A 20,859-nucleotide genomic window follows, 5' to 3' on the forward strand; every position below is an offset into this window, starting at 1 on the left:
TCGCTCAAAGCAATGTATTTTACATCTCTGTAAGCTACCATATTTAAAAAAAGGAATGAATGAAACATTACAACGATAACAATCGATAAAATATAAAAGTTCTGTAGCTGTTGACTTTCTTTTAGTACGAAAGACAGAATTTTGGTCTACATGTATACTCTGTAGTAAATGATTCTTTTTAAAAAAAGTGATTTATTACCTATTTCAGCATAAGACAGAAATAGATAATAAAACTAGTTTAAAAAGCAGTCACTGTTAGTCCCTAAGGCAGTCTCTGTGGGTCTTCTTGGTTTAAATTTGATGTTTTGTAAGTAGTGTATCTTTCATGACAATCGCATGCTAGAAAATAGACCCAAGCCTGTATGTTGTCTATAAAAAAGAACATCTCAATTACTGGTGCCACGAGAGCCCGAAATCATCACGGAGACACCGCACTCTCTCCTGAACACGGAGGTCATGCATTAATCCGGTACCTTTGGTGAACGAATATTCTCACAAATGAAAAAAAATTGTATAATTAATGGTCTGTGTTTCAGACATGACTATAATACTCTATTTATGCATAAGTAGCATCAGAACATTCCATAACGAGGAAATTAATACCTGGGAATGAAATAAGTGAGACTCGAGGCAGAATTTATTTTACGATTTTTTTTATTTCTTTCATTATTGTGAAGCTTGTACATTTTGTTACAATAACGTTTGGAAGAAATTTTCTTCACTGATATGTGATGGACGTTATGTGCCGTGGTGTAATGTCTGCAATCGGCTTTTATGACGAAAAGTGCAATTCAGTGACTCCGTGAATCTGCGGAAAAACCAAACACAACTGCATTAGTAAGAAGCATGAATACTATTGGTATAAATCAGATGACTTGACACTGAAATCTTTAAAATTAATATGCAAACATGGAGAAACGTTGGAAAGTTGAAATAAGTGTTCAGCTGCTAAAACATATAAGACCATCAGATCGAAGAAAACAAACTCTCTATTGAAATATTGTGGCAAAGAGAAAAGTTCTCGAACTGTCAGAGGATAGTATTCTTAAAAAAGTACAAATTGGTATAACTGTTAGGATCAAAAGCCACACATGATGACCAGTAATGTTTGAACAAGGTGATGCAGCTGCAGCAATAATGTGCATATATTTCACCACTGCCCGCAAATTAATATGCCAGCCGACACTGGTTTCATATGTAAAATTATGGCGAGTTTGACCGACTACAATAATAAAATTAAAAATAAATGTGTATCGTTCGTAGCTGTTCCTATATATGTTTTGTCTAAAACCTAATCGGTCTGTTGGAAAAGGGGTCATTTCCCAGAAAGTAAACTTTACAGGAGACACAAAAAACCGATTTCACAACAGATTTAAGCATTGTGTAGTAGAATTGCTCTCCAGCAGTTGGCCTCAGAGTGAAACAATATACACCAATACAACTATAGTCATTGTCAGTAATCCAGTTGAATGTACTGGAGATGATCCTTTACGAATTATTACTTACTTTGTTAATATTAGATTGGTACAAATTATAACGTAAGACAGGTGTCAGCTTTACCTGGGGGCAGTTTTCTTTTGCACGGATTTTCAAATTACGTGTATTTTCTGTCTTTCGTTTAATGGTGAAAATGATATACAGTGTTGCTATAATATTCATTGTTTAGTATTGCTTGTCACTATACAGGATGTCTGTTAATAAATGCGTAACTGAACTCTATGGTGACCATGTTTATCTTGAAAAGGATCCAGAGAAAAACGTTTGATGAAAAAGGTGGGTGCCACCTCTATGGAATTTTGACGGAAAGAAAATACGAACCGAACATATAAACAATGTTTTAATCTGTTTAAAATTAATTAAAGAAATTTTGTTGGTTGGTTGATTTGGGGAAGAGGACCAAATAGCGAGGTCATCGGTCCCATCAAAAATCTTGTGCTCCGTTTTGTTACTGTATGTTCATTGAATGTAATCGAAATCGAAGGGGCGGTGAGCGCACTTAATGGAAGCTGGGGACTCTGCTGTGGTAACGACGAAACGTCAACGGACAGCATTTCCTGGAACACAAAATAGATTCTGCTGGCTACATTGAGAAGGGTGGTGCAATAATTTGCCGAAACTATGTAATCTGCTGGACCAACTGTATGAAAAAGTCACTGAGAAGACGGCACGAGTGGAAAAGAGCATAATATTGTCATAATATTGTTTCATTATAATGGATGGACGTGCCCACAACTGTGTTTAATCAACAGTAACATTGAGATATTGAGGAAGAAATGACAGTCATGAGTTTTACGTAAATTCCAGATACACGCATCAATAATTGCACTCCTGACTTTTGGAGAAATGACATCGTCTTTTAAGACGAATACATCGTAGAATAAATGAAACTCTTACCTGAAACGTACACTTCCACTGCGAAGCGTAGAATTATTCTCGTTGCCCTAACACACCTTAATTAATATACTGTTAATAATGAGAGCGTTGTCCTGATTAATGCAGTTTACCAACTTGTTCAAGCAATACTGGTAGTGTATGACTCTTAAATATACTAGTTATACAAAAATTTTAAGGTTTTGAGAAACTGATGGTTAAAAAAAATTTAGGCCACTCTTGCATAACTTACCCCGGCTTTGTTCTCAAACTGATGGCTTCACTGTACCTTGGGCAGCTTCACAACAGACGTTTGGTTCTGGTGCTGGTGTGTTGTAGCTTCACATTTTGTGATTTCTTTCATATCTTCGCTTCCGTGTGCTTAGTAAATCTTTGTAACAATTGCTTAGTAATAAATCGTTTCGTACAATGTACCAATGAACGCAAGAACAACCTCCCAGTCTCGATCCCAGGAAATCCCTGGCTTTGTGCTGCGAAACTGCTTCTCAGGTCTGTTAACAGTGACGCAACAGCTGTATCATTAGACTCCCCCTATCGTGAAAGTTCGAACAGGTTCGCAGCACAATTTGGGGGGATTGTGCGTCAAAAGTTAGGTCTTCTTATGAGTAGCTGCTGACGAAATGATGTACTACTAGCATTTCTTCTTCTTGCTATCGTTTAGCTATATCTTTTCCTGTTTTCTGAGGCAGATACCAGTCGTTGTACCTAGACTCTACGAAAGAATCAGTCAAGAAGGCCATTAATCGTTAGCTTTTGTTTTCAAGTAGTACACCAATAGTGTTAACAACAATATCGACGGCAGCAATACGCCCATAGAGATAAGGAAAATGGAATCAAGTTCATAGAATTCTTTTGGATTCGTAACCACAAAAATATTTTCACTTTTAATTTTCGTGAAAGCGTGAGTCGACTGTGTAGAGGTCTCTGCTCTGTGCTTTATAGGAACTTCTGTAGTAAGGTCTAAGAGACTTTTGGTAGCTGTATCGATTTTTTGTTCTACGAGTAATTCTGTAACTGAATTTTTGGAGTCGATGTGATTTCCTGTAACCGTTCCCAAGTATGTCACAACTGTACTGACTGTTTGGTCTTCGATATGTAACTGTGTGAGAGAATTTTTGGAGTCGATCTGTGGCCCCGCAACCGTTTCAGAGGGCGTCACTGCCGTACTGACTTTTTGGTCTTCGATATGTAATTGCGTAACTGAATTTTGCAAGTCGATCTCTCGCCCTGTGTCCGTCTCAGTAGATGTCACGTGTTGAGGTGAATTGTTCCAAGTATCAGAAGGCAACTGAGCGCTGGGAAGTTTGGCTCTTCCAGAGAACGCCTGCGACTCATCACAGACGACCACCAGTGACGGATAAGATCGAGCGAGCCTCTGCTTGACGCCCCGGCAGTCAAGGCCGGGGTTGTCCCTCAGATGGAGAACCTTGAGAGCTGGCAGTCCTCGCAGGTCGTCGACATCGACGTCTGCGATGCTGCAGCCGTCGGCATCCACAGTCTCAATAAAATCGCTGACTAGCGCGGGCAGTCGACCGAGACCAGTGTTGCCAGACAGATCGACACGGCGCAGATGGCGGTTGCATTCGAAGCTGGAGGCGTCCACCTGATGAAGTCTGGAACAAACAGATGAGACCTCGACTAACGCTCCCTCTCGACGCCTGGGAGGAATTTTTCTAATATACGAGAAATTAAAACTATAAAAAATCTCAGCTATTATGTAGCTTCTAACCAGATAATCAACAATGCAGCACTTGATACGTGAACAAGAGGAATTCTGTGACTAATATTGTTATTTTATGATTAAAATAAGCTGCTGGCAGTTGAAATTGCAGCACCGTTACCGACGACTGTGCCGCTAAAGCGGAGTTATTGAACGCAGTTTTCCGAAATTCCTTCACCAGGGAAGACGAATGGAATATTCCAGAATTTGAAGCACAAACAGCTGCTAGCATGAGTTTCTTAGATGTAGATACCTTAGGGGTTGCGAAGCAACTCAAATCACTTGATACGGGCAAGTCTTCAGGTCCAGATTGTATACCGATTAGGTTCCTTTCAGATTACGCTGATACAATAGCTCCGTACTTAGCAATCATATACAACCGTTTGCTCACCGATAGATCTATACCTAAAGATTGGAAAATTGCACAGCTCGCACCAGTGTTTAAGAAGGGTAGTAGGGGTAATCCATCGAATTACAGACCTATATCATTGACGTCGGTATGCAGTAGGTTTTTGGAGCATATATTGTATTCAAACATTATGAATCACCTCGAAGGGAACGATCTATTGATACGTAATGAGCATGGTTTCAGAAAACCTCGGTCTTGCGCAACGCAGCTAGCTCTTTATTCGCACTAAGTCATGGCCGCTATTGACAGGGGATCTAGATTTCCAGAAAGCTTTTGACACCGTTCCTCACAAGCGACTTCTAATCAAGCTGTGGGCCTATGGGGTTTCGTCTCAGTTGTGCGACTGGATTCCTGATTTCCTGCCAGGAAGGTTGCAGTTCGTAGTAACAGACGGCAAATAATCGAGTGAAATTGAAGTGATATCAGGCGTTCCCCAGGGAAGCGTCCTGGGACCTCTGCTGTTCCTGATCTATATAAATGACTTGGGTGACAATCTGAGCAATTCTCTTAGGTTGTTCGCAGATGATGCTGTAATTTACCGTCTAGTAGGGTCATCCGAAGACTAGTATCAGTTGCAAAGCTATTCAGAAAAGTTTGCTATATGCTGTGGCAGGTGGCAGTTGACGCTAAATAACGAAAAGTGTGAGGCGATCCACATGTTCAATTCTCAAGGCTGTCAATTCAACTAAGTACCTGGGTGTTAAAATTACGAACAACTTCAGTTGGAAAGACCACATAGATAATATTGTGGGGAAGGTGAGCCAAAGGTTGCGTTTCATTGGCAGGACACTTAGAAGATGCAACAAGTCCACTAAAGAGACAGCTTACACTACACTCGTTCGTCCTCTGTTAGAATATTGCTGCGCTGTGTGGGATCCTTACCAGGTGGGATTGACGGAGGACATCGAAAGGGTGCACAAAAGGGCAGCTCGTTTTGTATTATCACGTAATAGGGGAGAGAGTGTGGCAGATATGATACGCGAGTTGGGATGAAAGTCATTAAAGCAAAGACGTTTTTCGTCGCGGCGAGATCTATTTACGAAATTTCAGTCACCAATCTTCTCTTCCGAATGCGAAAATATTTTGTCGATCCCAACCTACATAGGTAGGAATTATCATCAAAATAAAATAAGAGAAATCAGAGCTCGAACAGAAAGGTTTAGGTGTCCGTTTTTCCTGCGCGCTGTTCGGGAATGGAATGGTAGAGAGATAGTATCATTGAGGTTCGATGAACCCTCTGTCAAGTACTTAAATGTGAATTTCAGAGTAATCATATACACTCCTGGAAATGGAAAAAAGAGCACATTGACACCGGTGTGTCAGACGCACCATACTTGCTCCGGACACTGCGAGAGAGCTGTACAAGCAATGATCACATGCACGGCACAGCGGACACACCAGGAACCGCGGTGTTGGCCGTCGAATGGCGCTAGCTGCGCAGCATTTGTGCACCGCCGCCGTCAGTGTCAGCCAGTTTGCCGTGGCATACGGAGCTCCATCGCAGTCTTTAACACTGGTAGCATGCCGCGACAGCGTGGACGTGAACCGTAGGTGCAGCTGACGGACTTTGAGCGAGGGCGTATAGTGGGCATGCGGGAGGCCGGGTGGACGTACCGCCGAATTGCTCAACATGTGGGGCATGAGGTCTCCACAGTATATCGATGTTGTCGCCAGTGGTCGGCGGAAGGTGCACGTGCCCGTCGACCTGAGACCGGACTGCAGCGACGCACGGATGCACGCCAAGACCGTAGGATCCTACGCAGTGCCGTAGGGGACCACACCGCCACTTCCCAGCAAATTAGGGACACTGTTGCTGCTGGGGTATCGGCGAGGACCATTCGCAACCGTCTCCATGAAGCTAGGCTACGGTCCCGCACACCGTTAGGCCGTTTCCGCTCACGCCCCAACATCGTGCAGCCCGTCTCCAGTGGTGTCGCGACAGGCGTGAATGGAGGGACGAATGGAGACGTGTCGTCTTCAGCGATGAGAGTCGCTTCTGCCTTGGTTCCAATGATGGTCGTATGCGTGTTTGGCGCCGTGCAGGTGAGCGCCACAATCAGGACTGCATACGACCGAGGCACACAGGGCCAACACCCGGCATCATGGTGTGGGGAGCGATCTCCTACACTGGCCATACACCTCTGGTGATCGTCGAGGGGACACTGATAGTGCACGGTACATCCAAACCGTCATCGAACCCATCGTTCTTCCATTCCTAGACCGGCAAGGGAACTTGCTGTTCCAACAGGACAATGCATGTCGGCATGTATCCCGTGCCACCCAACGTGCTCTAGAAGGTGTAAGTCAACTACCCTGGCCAGCAAGATCTCCGTATCTGTCCCCCATTGAGCATGTTTGGGACTGGATGAAGCGTCGTCTCACGCGGTCTGCACGTCCAGCACGAACGCTGGTCCAACTGAGGCGCCAGCTGGAAATGGCATGGCAAGCCGTTCCACAGGACTACATCCAGCATCTCTACGATCGTCTCCATGGGAGAATAGCAGCCTGCATTGCTGCGAAAGGTGAATATATACTGTACTAGTGCCGACATTGTGCATGCTCTGTTGCCTGTGTCTATGTGTCTGTGGTTCTGTCAGTGTGATCGTGTGATGTATCTGACCCCAGGAATGTGTCAATAAAGTTTCCCCGTCCTGGGACAATGAATTCACGGTGTTCTTATTTCAATTTCCAGGAGTGTAGATGTAGATGTAGATGTAGACCTGAATGTGACAACCCACGTCTAATTGACACGGAGTCTACTGCATGCTTGGAATTCAATTGATTAACATTTCGGCCGGCTGGGGTGGCCGAGCGGTTCTAGGCGCTACAGTCTGGAACCGCGCGACCGCTAGGGTCGCAGGTTCCAATCCTGCCTTGGGCATGGATGTGTGTGATGTCCATAGGTCAGTTAGGTTTAAGTAGTTCTAAGTTCTATGGGACTGATGATCTTAGAAGCTAAGTCCCATAGTGCTTAGGGCCATTTGAGCCATTAGATTAACATTTCAGTGCACAATGTGGGAGTAGTAATACCATCTCCGAGGGTCGTTCAACAAGTAATGCAACACATTTATTGAAAATCGAAATTTATTGTGGGGCATTGCAAAATACTCCGGCTTCAGCTCCTATAGTTTCACGAAGTTCCCATAGGTGGCGGCGCTATATGTAGCCTTCAAAATGTCGTCCGTAATGGAGGTTCGATCCACGCAAATACCCCTCATTGGTTTATTTTGGTGGAAAACCAGAGCATGGGAGATACGCACTTGAAGAATGTCTACGGAGACCTATCTGTGAACAAAAAGCACGGTGAGTCGTTGGCGAGGCGTCTGACATCGTGGCAATATGGTCTCGCTGACCTGTCCAATCTCACGCGTATCAGCCGGACGAGCACAGCTGTGCCTCCTGCAGTATTGCATGTGCGGATACACTAGTTCGATGTGATCGACAGGTCGTAATCAAACACCTCGCTACACAAGCGGACATCTCCGTTGGCAGTGCTGACAAACTCATTCGCCGCTTGGGGTACTCAAAGATGTGTGCCCGCTGGCTTCTTCGCCGCATAACAGAAGAACACAAAGGCCAACGAAAGACCATCTCAGCTAAATTCTTATGCGTTACGAGGGCGATTGTTACAATTTTTTGTCGAACATCCCCACAGGCGATGAAATATGGGTTCATCACTTCGTACCGAAAACAAAACGGCAATCGACTCAGTGGCGCCACATCGACTCTCCTCTGAAGAAAAAGTTCAATGCCGCACCCTCAACCGGTAAAGATAGGGCTACGGTCTTCTGGGACTCTGAAGGACTTATTCGTTCATGGTGCGACGATCAAACGTACTGTCCTACCCTCAGGATATTGTTGAAACGACTTCAGCGCGTTCGTCACCAGGGAATGTTATTCCTCATCCACCATATAGCCTGGATTTCGCATCTACCTACTTCCACCTGTTTGTCCCAATGAATAATAAACTATGTCGGAAGCAGTGCGAGGATGATGGGAAATTTATTAATGGGGAACTTTTTGATGCAGCCAGACGTTGCCTCTGACATCGGCCGGTATTGTGGTACCACGAGGGCGTATAGGCCTCCCCACCACAGTGACAGAAGGCTGTCACACTGAATGGAAATTGTAGCCGAAAGACTGGGGAATAACATGGTGTATTGGAATTCTGAATAAAATCAACTTGATTACAGAGAAAAAAAATTGCATTTCCTCTTGTAGATCTGTTACATATATATAGGTGTGTATGCCTGGGATCCCCCAAACCCCTGCATCCATTTCAATCAAATTTAGCACAGAAGCAACAGAAACGACATGCTTAACGAGTAGTGGCGCTATAATAGCTCCAGAAGGAGTTGAGGTATGGGAAAAACCGTGTTTTCCCATCCCCTGGCGCATAGGCTGCCATGCACATGCGTGGGTATGGTATTGGACAGCCACACCAACCTGTTTTGCTGAGAACCCTACATGTCAATAGCAAGAAACGGTTTTCCAGTCCTGCGTGATAGGCATTTTGTGTTGGAGTAATACCGGCCTTCTCTATCAATCTGCTTTGTATGGCAGTCTGCATGTTAAAGGCAAATGTATACAGCCCATGCTACATGGAAGGCATGCTGTGCTTTACTGAACTGTATTTCTGGGGCTAGCATGCTAATGAGCATGGCTAGGGACAGTTTGAGATGGATAGAGGGAGAAGAGGAAATGGGTAGAGGGGAAGAGAACAGGAGGAGATGCATGAGGCAGTTGGAAGGTGTGCATGGCCAATGGACAGGTGGAAAAGGAAGAGGGCAAGGCGGAAAGAGAGAGGGGGAAGGAGATATGGTCTGGATGAAAGAGAGAGGAAGACACTGTCGGAGAGATGGGTTGAAAAGTGGACAAAGAGACGCTGGAGCAGATGAAGAGACACAGAGATTTGGGAGGTGGAGATAAACAGAGGTGGGAGGAAGAGGTGGAGAGGGGGAGGAGAGCGTGTGTTCAGTATAAGTGTGGAATCAATACAAAAGGTGAAGCCACAGGGAAAAAGCTAATTCTCGATATAGGAAAAGATCACACAGTGGGTTCTTCATTCAGAAATCGCATTTGTATGTTGGTTAAGATTGTGTTATGTCTCGTGTAAGAAGGAGTAATGGAAATCAGCACATGTCAGAATAAGCATCAAGAAAGTGGCTTATCAAGCCTACTGTTTGTTGTACGGCTGTATCGTATCTCATCCCGGTCAGGACCCCACGACTATCCTGGGAATATGGAATATGGTGGAATATGGAATAAATCGTTTCAGAAAGACTATAATTGACGTCATGTTGGGTGAAATGCCAACTTGGCAACCACAGCTGCGTCTTCCACTGACATGATGGTAGAGAGAGATGAGCCAGCAGTGGTGCAACCGATATTGAAAACAGGAACGGCACCTTATCTTCTTTTCAGAAGTCGTAGTTTGCATATAGTATGACGATCAAGGCACTTGGTCTACGGAGGCCCTGAGGAGAATGCACTTTGCCAGAGTGCGTTCGTCAGCGTCATACGTGCCAAATAGTTGTTGTTTGGAGTACCACTGAGCACAAAACACGGAGACTTTGGGTTCGCTTATCTGGTACTTGTCATAGCGGCTGTAACGTTCCTGTCATGTTAAAGCTGATACCTGTGCCCTTTCTTCGAGGTGTCTGTGACGTCATCTTTGAATAAGGTAATACAAGAATACACACTGCTGATGACATGCTGACCTGTCACCTCCAGCGGTCAGTGTGACTGTCATGCGAAGGGCCCAGCTCCGCTTCCCAGTCGGGTCGAAGATTTCATTCGCTCTGAGACTGAGTGTCGTCCTTATCATTGTTTTATCATCATCGACGTGCAAGTCGCCGAAGTGGTGTCAAATAAAAAGACTAGCCGTAGGCGACCGTAAATGTTATGCAACCATCTCATTCCATTTGCGCTGATCTGCCTCGGTACAGAGAGTGTTCTGTCGCTTCTCTGGCCAGCTCGTTCTCCAGATCTCTCACCAGTGGAATACATCTGGTTGTGGCACGCCACCAAACGCCAGCCCCTAAGACTGAAGAACTCTGGAGTTGAGTCGATGGAGCATGGGATCGTGTATCTGTCATACTAGGTGTTTCAAGCGACGTCCAACCAGGTTAGAGCCACAAGCTGCCAGTATTATGGGATAACGCTATGCAAATATACAATTGTTGTTGGAACTAGACGCATGGCATATTCAATTTCAATATTTCGAGATCTACAGCATCAAAAGTCTGCCGAGAATGTAAAATTTCAAGCATTGCCTTCACCATGGTCAACGAAGTAGCCGCCGGCCTTCATTTAACGACTGAGAGCAACGGAGTTTGCATAGAGTTGTCAGTGCTAAGAGACAATAGTTAAATAACCGCAGAAATCAATGTGGGATGCACGACGAACGAATCCGTTAAGACAGTGCGGCGAAATTTGACGTTACTGGGCTATGGCGGCGGATGACCGACACGAGTGTCTTTGTTAACAGCAGGTTATCGTCTGCAGCGCCTGTCCTGAGCTCGTGTACATATCGGCTGGAACCTAGACGACTGGAAAACCGTGATGTGATCTAGTCAGGTGAGTTCCAGTTTCTGCTGGTAATTGCTGACGGTGCGGTTCGAGAGCGGCGCAGGCCCTACGGACCGACGGACACAACTTGTCAACAAGGCACTGTGCAAGCTAGTTGTGTGGTCTGTATTTACGTGGAATGAACTGTGTCTTCTGACCCAACTGACCCGGACACAACTTGTCAACAAGGCACTGTGCAAGCCAGTTGTGTGGTCTGTATTTACCTGGAATGAACTGTGTCTTCTGACCCAACTGACCCGGACACAACTTGTCAACAAGGCACTGTGCAAGCTAGTTGTGTGGTCTGTATTTACGTGGAATGAACTGTGTCTTCTGACCCAACTGACCCGGACACAACTTGTCAACAAGGCACTGTGCAAGCTAGTTGTGTGGTCTGTATTTACGTGGAATGAACTGTGTCTTCTGACCCAACTGACCCGGACACAACTTGTCAACAAGGCACTGTGCAAGCTAGTTGTGTGGTCTGTATTTACCTGGAATGAACTGTGTCTTCTGACCCAACTGACCTGATCATTGACTGGAAATGGTTATGTTCGGCTGCTTGTAGAGCATTTGCAGCCATTCATGGACTTCGTGTCATTTTTATGGATGACAATGCGCCATGTCACCGCGATTTGTTTCAAAAACATTAGGGACATCTGCAGCGAATGATTTGGCCACTCACATTGCCCGATATGAACCCCACCGAACCTTTACAGGACGTAATTGAGAGATCAGTTCGTGCACAGAATCCTTCACTGGCAACAATTTCGCAATTATGAACGGCAACTGAGGTGGAATGGCTCAATATTTTTTGCGCAGGAGACATCCAACGGATTGTGGGGTCCGTGCCACGTCGAGTGTCTGCATTATGCCGGGTAAATGGTGGTCCGACACGTTTTTAGGGGGTACCCCATGTCCTTTGTCACCTCACCAACAAGCAGTGTGTTGAAATGTCGTGTAGTGAGGGCCTCCCAGAGGGTAGATCTGATCGCCTGACTCTTTTGAGGTGATGCCACTTCGGCGACTTGTGCGTCGATGAGGATCAAACGATGGTGATGGAGGTGACACAGGCACCCAGCTCCTGAGTGGAGAAAATCTCCAACCCAGCCGGGAATCAAACCCAGGGTCCCCGGCAAGACGAGCCGGCGCGCTGTCCGCTCAGCTACTGTGGAGGAGTGTATTATAACAAAGTATATAATAGCTCTTATCACTGAAACTGTCCGATATCCCAATGACTGAGGATCGACAGATCGACAGCTTTAAATATACACATATCAAGAAATGTGTTGCACCACCCCGATTCCCAGAACTCCTGAAGATAGACGTTGACTGTGGATATTTTATCACAGACACAATCCAAAGAGCGCGCCTGTTAGACGGAGGCGGTCCGACAGCCGATCAGTTACAGTCATTTCACCAGCAAGAAGGTACACGATTCGTGTTGTTTGTAGTTCAACCATGCCTAAACGGTCAATACCGCGGTACGATCGCGTCCGCATTGTTACGTTGTCCCAGGAAGGGATTTCAACAAGGGAAGTGTCAAGGCGTCTCGGAATGAACCAAAGCGATGTTGGTCGGACATGGAGGAGATTCAGAGAAACAGTAACTGTCGATGACATGCCTCGCTCAGGCCGACCAAGGGCTACTATTGCAGTGGATGACCGATACCTACAGATTATGGCTAGGAGGAACCCTTGTTGAATAATGTTTGCAACGCGGAACAGATGGGTACAACGACACGCCGCGTGGACCGCTCAGGTTTGGCATCATTTTCTCTTCACAGATGAGTGTCGCGTATGCCATCAACTAGACAATCATTGACTGGAAATGATTATGTTCGGCTGCTTGTAGAGCATTTGCAGCCATTCATGGACTTCGTGTCATTTTTATGGATGACAATGCGCCATGTCACCGCGATTTGTTTCAAAAACATTAGGGACATCTGCAGCGAATGATTTGGCCACTCACATTGCCCGATATGAACCCCACCGAACCTTTACAGGACGTAATTGAGAGATCAGTTCGTGCACAGAATCCTTCACTGGCAACAATTTCGCAATTATGAACGGCAACTGAGGTGGAATGGCTCAATATTTTTTGCGCAGGAGACATCCAACGGATTGTGGGGTCCGTGCCACGTCGAGTGTCTGCATTATGCCGGGTAAATGGTGGTCCGACACGTTTTTAGGGGGTACCCCATGTCCTTTGTCACCTCACCAACAAGTAGTGTGTTGAAATGTCGTGTGGTGAGGGCCTCCCAGAGGGTAGATCTGATCGCCTGACTCTTTTGAGGTGATGCCACTTCGGCGACTTGTGCGTCGATGAGGATCAAACGATGGTGATGGAGGTGACACAGGCACCCAGCTCCTGAGTGGAGAAAATCTCCAACCCAGTCGGGAATCAAACCCAGGGTCCCCGGCAAGACGAGCTGGCGCGCTGTCCGCTCAGCTACTGTGGAGGAGTGTATTATAACAAAGTATATAATAACTCTTATCACTGAAACTGTCCGATATCCCAATGACTGAGGATCGACAGATCGACAGCTTTAAATATACACATATCAAGTAATGTGTTGCACCACCCCGATTCCCAGAACTCCTGAAGATAGACGTTGACTGTGGATATTTTATCACAGACAAAATCCAAAGATGTATACAACCATGAATGAGCTGCGCCTGTTAGACGGAGGGGGTCCGACAGCCGATCAGTTACAGTCATTTCACCAGCAAGAAGGTACAGGATTCGTGTTGTTTGTAGTTCAACCATGCCTAAACGGTCAATACCGCGGTACGATCGCGTCCGCATTGTTACATTGTCCCAGGAAGGGATTTCAACAAGGGAAGTGTCAAGGCGTCTCGGAATGAACCAAAGCGATGTTGGTCGGACATGGAGGAGATTCAGAGAAACAGTAACTGTCGATGACATGCCTCGCTCAGGCCGACCAAGGGCTACTATTGCAGTGGATGACCGATACCTACAGATTATGGCTCGGAGGAACCCTTGTTGAATAATGTTTGCAACGCGGTACAGATGGGTCCAACGACATGCCGCGTGGACCGCTCAGGATTGGCATCATTTTCTCTTCACAGATGAGTGTCGCGTATGCCATCAACTAGACAATGGTCGGAGACGTGTTTGGAGGCAATCCAGTCAGGCTGAACGCCTTAGACACATTGCCTAGCGAGTGCAGCAAAGTGGAGGTTCGCTGTTGTTTTGGGGCCGGCCGTTGTGGCCGAGCGGTTCTAGGCCCTACAGTCTGGAACCGCGCCACCGCTACGGTCGCAGATTCGAATCCTGCCTCGGGTATGGATGTGCGGGATGTCCTTAGGTTGGTTAGGTTTAAGTAGTTCTACATTCTAGGGGATTGATGACCTCTGATGTTGTCCCATAGTGCTCAGAGCCATTTGAACCATTTTTGTTGTTTTGGGGTGGCGTCATGTGGGGCCGAACGGTCTTGCCGCAGTGGATACACCGGTCCCCGTGAGATCACAGCGCTGTCGGGAGTGGTCGGCACTTGGATGGGTGACCATCCAGGTCGCCATGCGCTGTTGACATTTTTCGGGGTGCACTCAATCTCGTGATGCCAATTGAGGAGCTACTCGAATGAATTGTAGTGGCTTCGGTCAAGAATACCATCATAACGACCGGGAGAGAGTGGTGTGCTGACCCCACACCCCTCGTTTCCTCATCCTCCACTGAGGATGACACGGAAGTCGGATGGTCCCGGTAGGCAACTCGTGGTCTGAAGACGGAGTGGTGATTAAGTGGGGCTGACGTACGCCGCTGGTAATGGAAGGGGCCGTAACGGATGTACGATAAGTCAATGCCATCCTCAGACTGACAGTGCAACCATATCGGCAGCATACTTCGTGGACGACAGTTCGCATTCCCATCGAGCACATCTTGTTCTCCAGACGCGAACGCTGTCGAACATAAATTGAAAAGGGCAGTTTACGGACGACGTGACGCAGCATCCACTCTGAGGGATCTACGTCGAAACGCCGTTGAGGAATGGGAAAATCTGGATCAACAGTTCCTTGAAGTTGTGGATAGTATGCCACGACGAATACAGGCATTCATAAATACAAGAGGACGTGCTACTGGGTATCAGAGGAGCCGGTGCGTACAGCAATGTGGACCACCATCTCTGTATGTTTCGCTGTATGGTGGAACAACATACAATGTAGAGGGCTATAGACACCGGTTCCCAGGTAGATGTCGTGTTTCTTGATGTCCGCAAGGCGTTCGATACGGTTCCCCAAAGTCGTTTAATGAACAAAGTAAGAGCATATGGACTATCAGGCCAATTGTGTGATTGGATTGAAGAGTTCGTAGATAACAGAACGCAGCATGTCATTCTCAGTGGAGAGAAGTTTTCCGAAGTAAGAATGATTTCAGGTGTGCCGCAGGGGAATGTCGTAGGACCGTTGCTATTCACAATATACATAAATGACCTTGTGGATGACATCGGAAGTTCACCGGAGCTTTTTGCCGATGATGCTGTGGTATACCGAGAGGTTGTAACAATGGAAAATTGTACTGAAATGCAGGAGGATCTGCAGCGAATTGTCACATGGTGCAGGGAATGGCAATTGAATCTCAATGTAGACAAGTGTAATGTGCTGCGAATACATAGAAAGAAAGATCCCATATCATTTAGCTACAATATAACAGATCAGCAACTGGAAGCAATTAATTCCATAAATTATCTGGGAGTAGGCATTAGGAGCGATTTAAAATGGTATGATCATATAAAGTTGATCGTCGGTAAAGCAGATGCCAGACTGAGATTCATTGGAAGAATCCTAAGGAAATGCAATCCGAAAACAAAGGAAGTAGGTTAGAGTACGCTTGTTCGCCCATTGCTTGAATACTGCTCAGTAGTGTGGTATCCGTACCAGATAGGGTTGATAGAAGAGATAGAGAAGATCCAACGGAGAGCAGCGCGTTTCGTTACAGGATCATTTAGTAATCGCGAAAGCGTTACGGAGATGATAGATAAACTCCAGTGGACGACTCTGCAGGAGAGACGCTCAGTAGCTCGGTACGGGCTTTTGTTAAAGTTTCGAGAACATACTTTCACAGAAGAGTCAAGTAGTATATTGCTCCCTCCTACGTATATCTCGCGAAGAGACCATGAGGATAAAATTCGAGAGGTTAGAGCCCACACAGAAGCATACCGACAATCCTTCTTTACACGAACAATATGAGACTGGAATAGAAGGGAGAACGGATAGAGGTACTCAAGGTACCCTCCGCCACACACCGTCAGGTGGCTTCCGGAGTATGGATGTAGATGTATGGTTTTCATGGGGAATGAAAAGGGCGGAAATTATGTTTATACTGATCTCTTTTCCGGTCTGTGTACATGTTCCGGAAATCTCGGTACCGAGATGGTGCAAAACTTTTTTGATACGGGTATTATTTGTTTCCGTTCAGCCATAAGAATGCTTATCTCATTCAATGCCTCAGCCAGCGCGCCCACCTGTTGTTGCTCAAGTCGAGGACGGTGAGAGCCGTGAACGAACAGAGTGCGCCTGCCGCGACGCTGGTGAGGGCGCCGTCCGTGACGGAGAGCAGCCGGAGGCGCGGAAGATGTCGGCCGCTGAAGGTGTCGCCGCGGAGGACCCGCAGGCCCGTCCCGGAGAGCTGCAGCGTCTGCAGCGTCGCAGGCAGCAGGCGCGGGATCGCCGTAACGCGGGGGCCGTAACAGGCCAGCGCGACGTCTGCGTAATCGGCGGAGACCCAGCTGCAGGCGGGCGAGGCCGCCAGGGAGCCGCCGGCAGCGACCAGCACCGCCAGCAGGAGGGCGACGAACCGCGACGGGAAGCACTGTGCAGAAGGCAGAGGGTGTCGGCGCGCGCCACTTCAGGAGCGAGGGTATCAAAGTCCGTCACCATTTGCTCTAGCTTTCCTGTATTGGCGGGCGTGACTCCACCAGTGGTCGGTCACACGGACTAGTCCACGAACACACGAGTCACTCCAGAATGAGATTCTCAGTCTGCAGCGGAGTGTGCGCTGATATGAAACTTTCTGGCAAATCAAAACTGTGTCCCGGACCAGGACTCGAACTCGGGACCTTTGCCTTTCACGGGCAAGTGCTCTACCAACTGAGCTACCCAAGCACGACTCACGCCCCGTCCTCACAGCTATACTTCTGCCAGTACCTCGTCTCCTACCTCTCAAACTTTGCAGAAGCTCTCCTGCAAACCTTGCAGAACTAGCACTCCTAAAAGAAAGGATATTGCGGAGACATGGCTCAGCCACGACTTGGGGGATGTTTCCAGAAAGAGATTCTCACTCTGCAGCGGAGTGTGCGCTGGTATGAAACTTCCTGGCAGATCAAAACTGTGTTCCCTACCGGGACTCGAACTCTGGACCTTTGCCTTTCGCGGGCAAGTGCTCTACCAACTGAGCTACCCAAGCATGACTCACGCCCCGTCCTCACAGCTATACTTGTGCCAGTACCTCGTATCCTACCTTCCAAACTTTATAGAAGCTCGCCTGCGAACCTAGGCAAAGGTCACAAGTTCGACTCTCGGTCCGGCACGCAGTTTTAATCTGCCAGGAAATTTCACACGAGTCACTCGATTGCGTAAAGCCGATCTTGAAATAGTCTTCACAGAAAGTAGTACTCTGTGGTGGCTGGTGACCGCGTGCTAATTTGCCACAGCACTCTGTAAATGTGGCACTATAATTGGTACGCCATTTCTCTTAGAATGATTGCTGGTATGCAAATAAACGAAAAAATAAATTATTTTTTGTTGAGCTCTCTGCGCTATAACTATACTATTACAGAAACCAGTGTCGAGTGCTGAAATTACACTCAGCCGCGCTACGATCGAGTCGGATAAGGGAAGCAGCAGCTACCTGTTTTCGACCGCACATGCTCTGATGTGACGACATCCCTGCCAGCACTGAGAATTATGCGCTGCTCACAGCACTACTTCGTATTTTTCTATGAAAGCACGTGTAAGTGACTGTGCAGACAACATGGCGAATTCTGTAGATGATCTGCTAAAGAGGCCCCTTTCCAGTAGATATTTGGAGGAAGGAGTGACAGTAAAGAGTTAGGTACACCGATACCAAATCTAAATTTGGCAAGGGGAGGTCGTGGCACGGGGCTTAGTATATTTGAGTAGAAGCAGTTAAATATCCGTTTTAAGTTCCTAGAATATTTTGGCTGAGTGGGCCGTAGGAAAAGGTGAAACGCCCTCTGCAGATTTATGAATAGAGTATAAGGGATTTTTGAGCGGTATTTAACCAAACGGTGGCGTGGTGCAGTGGACAAGTGCATCCATTTTCTCGGTCCTGGTTCTGTTGTCACTGATACCGCCTCTTATTATTTTACATTGTTCCTCGAAATGTCAAACTAATAATTTTAGTGTTTAAACATATTCAAACAGTTCAAATTACAGATGCAAAATTTATATATGTGATTTATAGTCTGGGAGACGATTCATTGGAAATGACAGCTCGGTAGCGTCTTTCCGTTGCCTAGCGACCGCAGGCAGGTAGCCAATGACGGCCTGACTTTGAGCGGGTAGCAAGGGCCACGTTACCGCTCTGAAACCCGGTCGCGCGCGCTTATGAAAAAACTTACCAGTATCTCGTGTGCAGGCGGTGCGGTCGTTCGTCGTTTGCCTGAAGTTGAATTCGCAGTTTATTTCGTTTTTGTTGTTTTTAGTGTTTCTTTGTTTATGTTTCGTTCTAAACAATGTCTAGTGCGGCGAGTAGTACCAGCCCAACACAAGAATTGAAACGGAGACCGTGCGACTGCTACGGTCGCAGGTTCGAATCCTGCCTCGGGCATGGATGTGTGTGATGTCCTTAAGTTAGTTAGGTTTAAGTAGTTCTAAGTTCTAGGGGACTAATGACCACAGCAGTTGTGTCCCATAGTGCTCAGAGCCATTTGAACCATTTGAAACGGAGGAAGAAAAGTGTGCAACACACCCAGGCCCGTGAATTCGTGTGCTCTGTGAGGCAATACTTTGAGAAAGAGAAGGACAAAGGTGGGCCCTTAATTCCTGTTGTTCAAATTGTGAAGAGAACTGCAGCAGTATTGAAAATAAGTAAGAAACTGTTGTAAAGATAGGGAAAGAACAGTATAGTGTAGATTGTGACAGGAGTGGCACAACAAAGCTGCACACACCAGGAAAGAAGCGACCGAGAAATAAGCAGGTGACAGCTTTGGACGATTTTCAGAAAGACGCTATTCGTCGTCATATATACAGCTATTATAAGAGAAGGGAACATCCCACTCTGTCTAAATTACTGGTGTCGCTTCAGAAAGACGATCTTTTTAAAGGGAGCAAATTTTCATTGCGTACAGTGTTGAAAGACATACTCTTCAGCTATTCACTGTTTAACGGACGCAAAATATTAATGGAAAGGACAGATGTAGTTGCATGGCGGTGCAGATTTCTGCGCAGGATCATGGGTGTGGAATTCGAAAGTATAGTGTGGTTAGATGAAATTTGCGTCAATGCCAGCCATTCTTTACATAGAGGCTGGAATGATGGTACCCCCGAGGGGACAATGGCAGTGCCTGTTGGCAAAGGAGGGCGTATTATTGTCTTACATGGAGGAACATCGAAAGGTTTTGTGCCACACTGCTTGAAAATGTTTCGGTCAAAAAAGACGGGAGATTACCTTGAAGAAATGAACAGTGTAGTATTTCAAGAATGGTTCGAGACATCGCTTATGACGAATCTGACAAGTTCATCAGTGATTGTTATGGACAATGCGCCTTATCATTTCGTTGTTCACGGTAAGGCACCAACCTTGGCAACAAAAAAAGACGATATCCTTCAGTGGTTCAAACGGCGAAAAGTAGATTTCAGAGAAAATTTAAGGAAGGCGGAACTGCTCGAAATTGTGACACAAAAAAAAACCCAATTTCCAACATATGTAATTGACGAGATTGCTAAAAGGCACGGGCATCAAATCGTTCGGCTTTCTCCATACCACTGTCACTTCAATGCAATTGAAGGAGTGTGGGCGCAGATAAAAAATTACATTGCTGCAAACAATAAAAAATTCACGATCTCTGAAGTGGAAACTCTCCTTCCAGCAGCTATCAATAAAGTGACAAGCGAGACGTGGGCTAAAATTGTAAACAGCACTGCAAGTTCCATCAGAGAGGCGGCCAAAACCGAAGGGGTTGTGGAAGAATGCATCGAAAATTTAATTATACATCTGGGAGAGAGCAGTGATAGTTCGAGTAGTGCTGAGGAAGACAATGTCGTATCAGATTCTGACAGTGATGTGAGTGGTGTTTTTCCATTACACTAACTACAACGTATTCCGGAATGTAAGGAGGGAGTTTGCTATCGATCTACAAGCAGATCATCATATTGTGAGTACTTTCTTCAGATTATAACTCTTAATACACTGACCAATTATTCTGTAGCTTGTAGTAGAACAAATTAATAATGCTAATACTTAACAATGGAAAACAACACTGCTAATGTTCAACAACTTGCGAAAATAGTTTTCATTTCAGTTGTGAAGTTTAACAAATAACTTTATTATGTTTCAACATCTTAGATACTTGTACTAAATAGCTCTTATCAGTTTTCTAGTTAATATATTTCAAGCATCAACTTTAAATAAATTCACGCGCACCAATCCGACTTGCATTTTGTCTCGCTTTTATTTCTTTCTGCTGCTAGAGAATGCGTGTAGCAGACAGGGCGCCGCGTGCTGTGAGCCACGTTCGGCAACAGCGCCGTCTGCCCGCCGGGACTGTCAGTACCAACCACTC

General features: G+C 46.2%; 1 protein-coding gene across 1 annotated transcript in view; it reads right to left on the reverse strand.

The window, feature by feature from the left end:
• Positions 1-636: 636 nt before the first annotated feature.
• The window catches only part of LOC126281482 (uncharacterized), a 30,978-nt gene continuing 10,755 nt past the window's right edge, over positions 637-20,859 (reverse strand). The window contains exons 2-4 of the mRNA XM_049980478.1: positions 16,579-16,925; positions 2,624-4,004; positions 637-808 (exon numbers count right to left, since the gene is read on the reverse strand). Coding sequence (XP_049836435.1) covers positions 3,131-4,004; positions 16,579-16,925 — 1,221 coding nt within the window. The 3' untranslated portion in view covers positions 637-808; positions 2,624-3,130. The remainder of the gene's footprint in view (positions 809-2,623; positions 4,005-16,578; positions 16,926-20,859) is intronic.

The sequence above is a fragment of the Schistocerca gregaria genome, chromosome 7 (genome assembly GCF_023897955.1).
Source record: "Schistocerca gregaria isolate iqSchGreg1 chromosome 7, iqSchGreg1.2, whole genome shotgun sequence".
Classification (NCBI taxonomy): domain Eukaryota; kingdom Metazoa; phylum Arthropoda; class Insecta; order Orthoptera; family Acrididae; genus Schistocerca; species Schistocerca gregaria.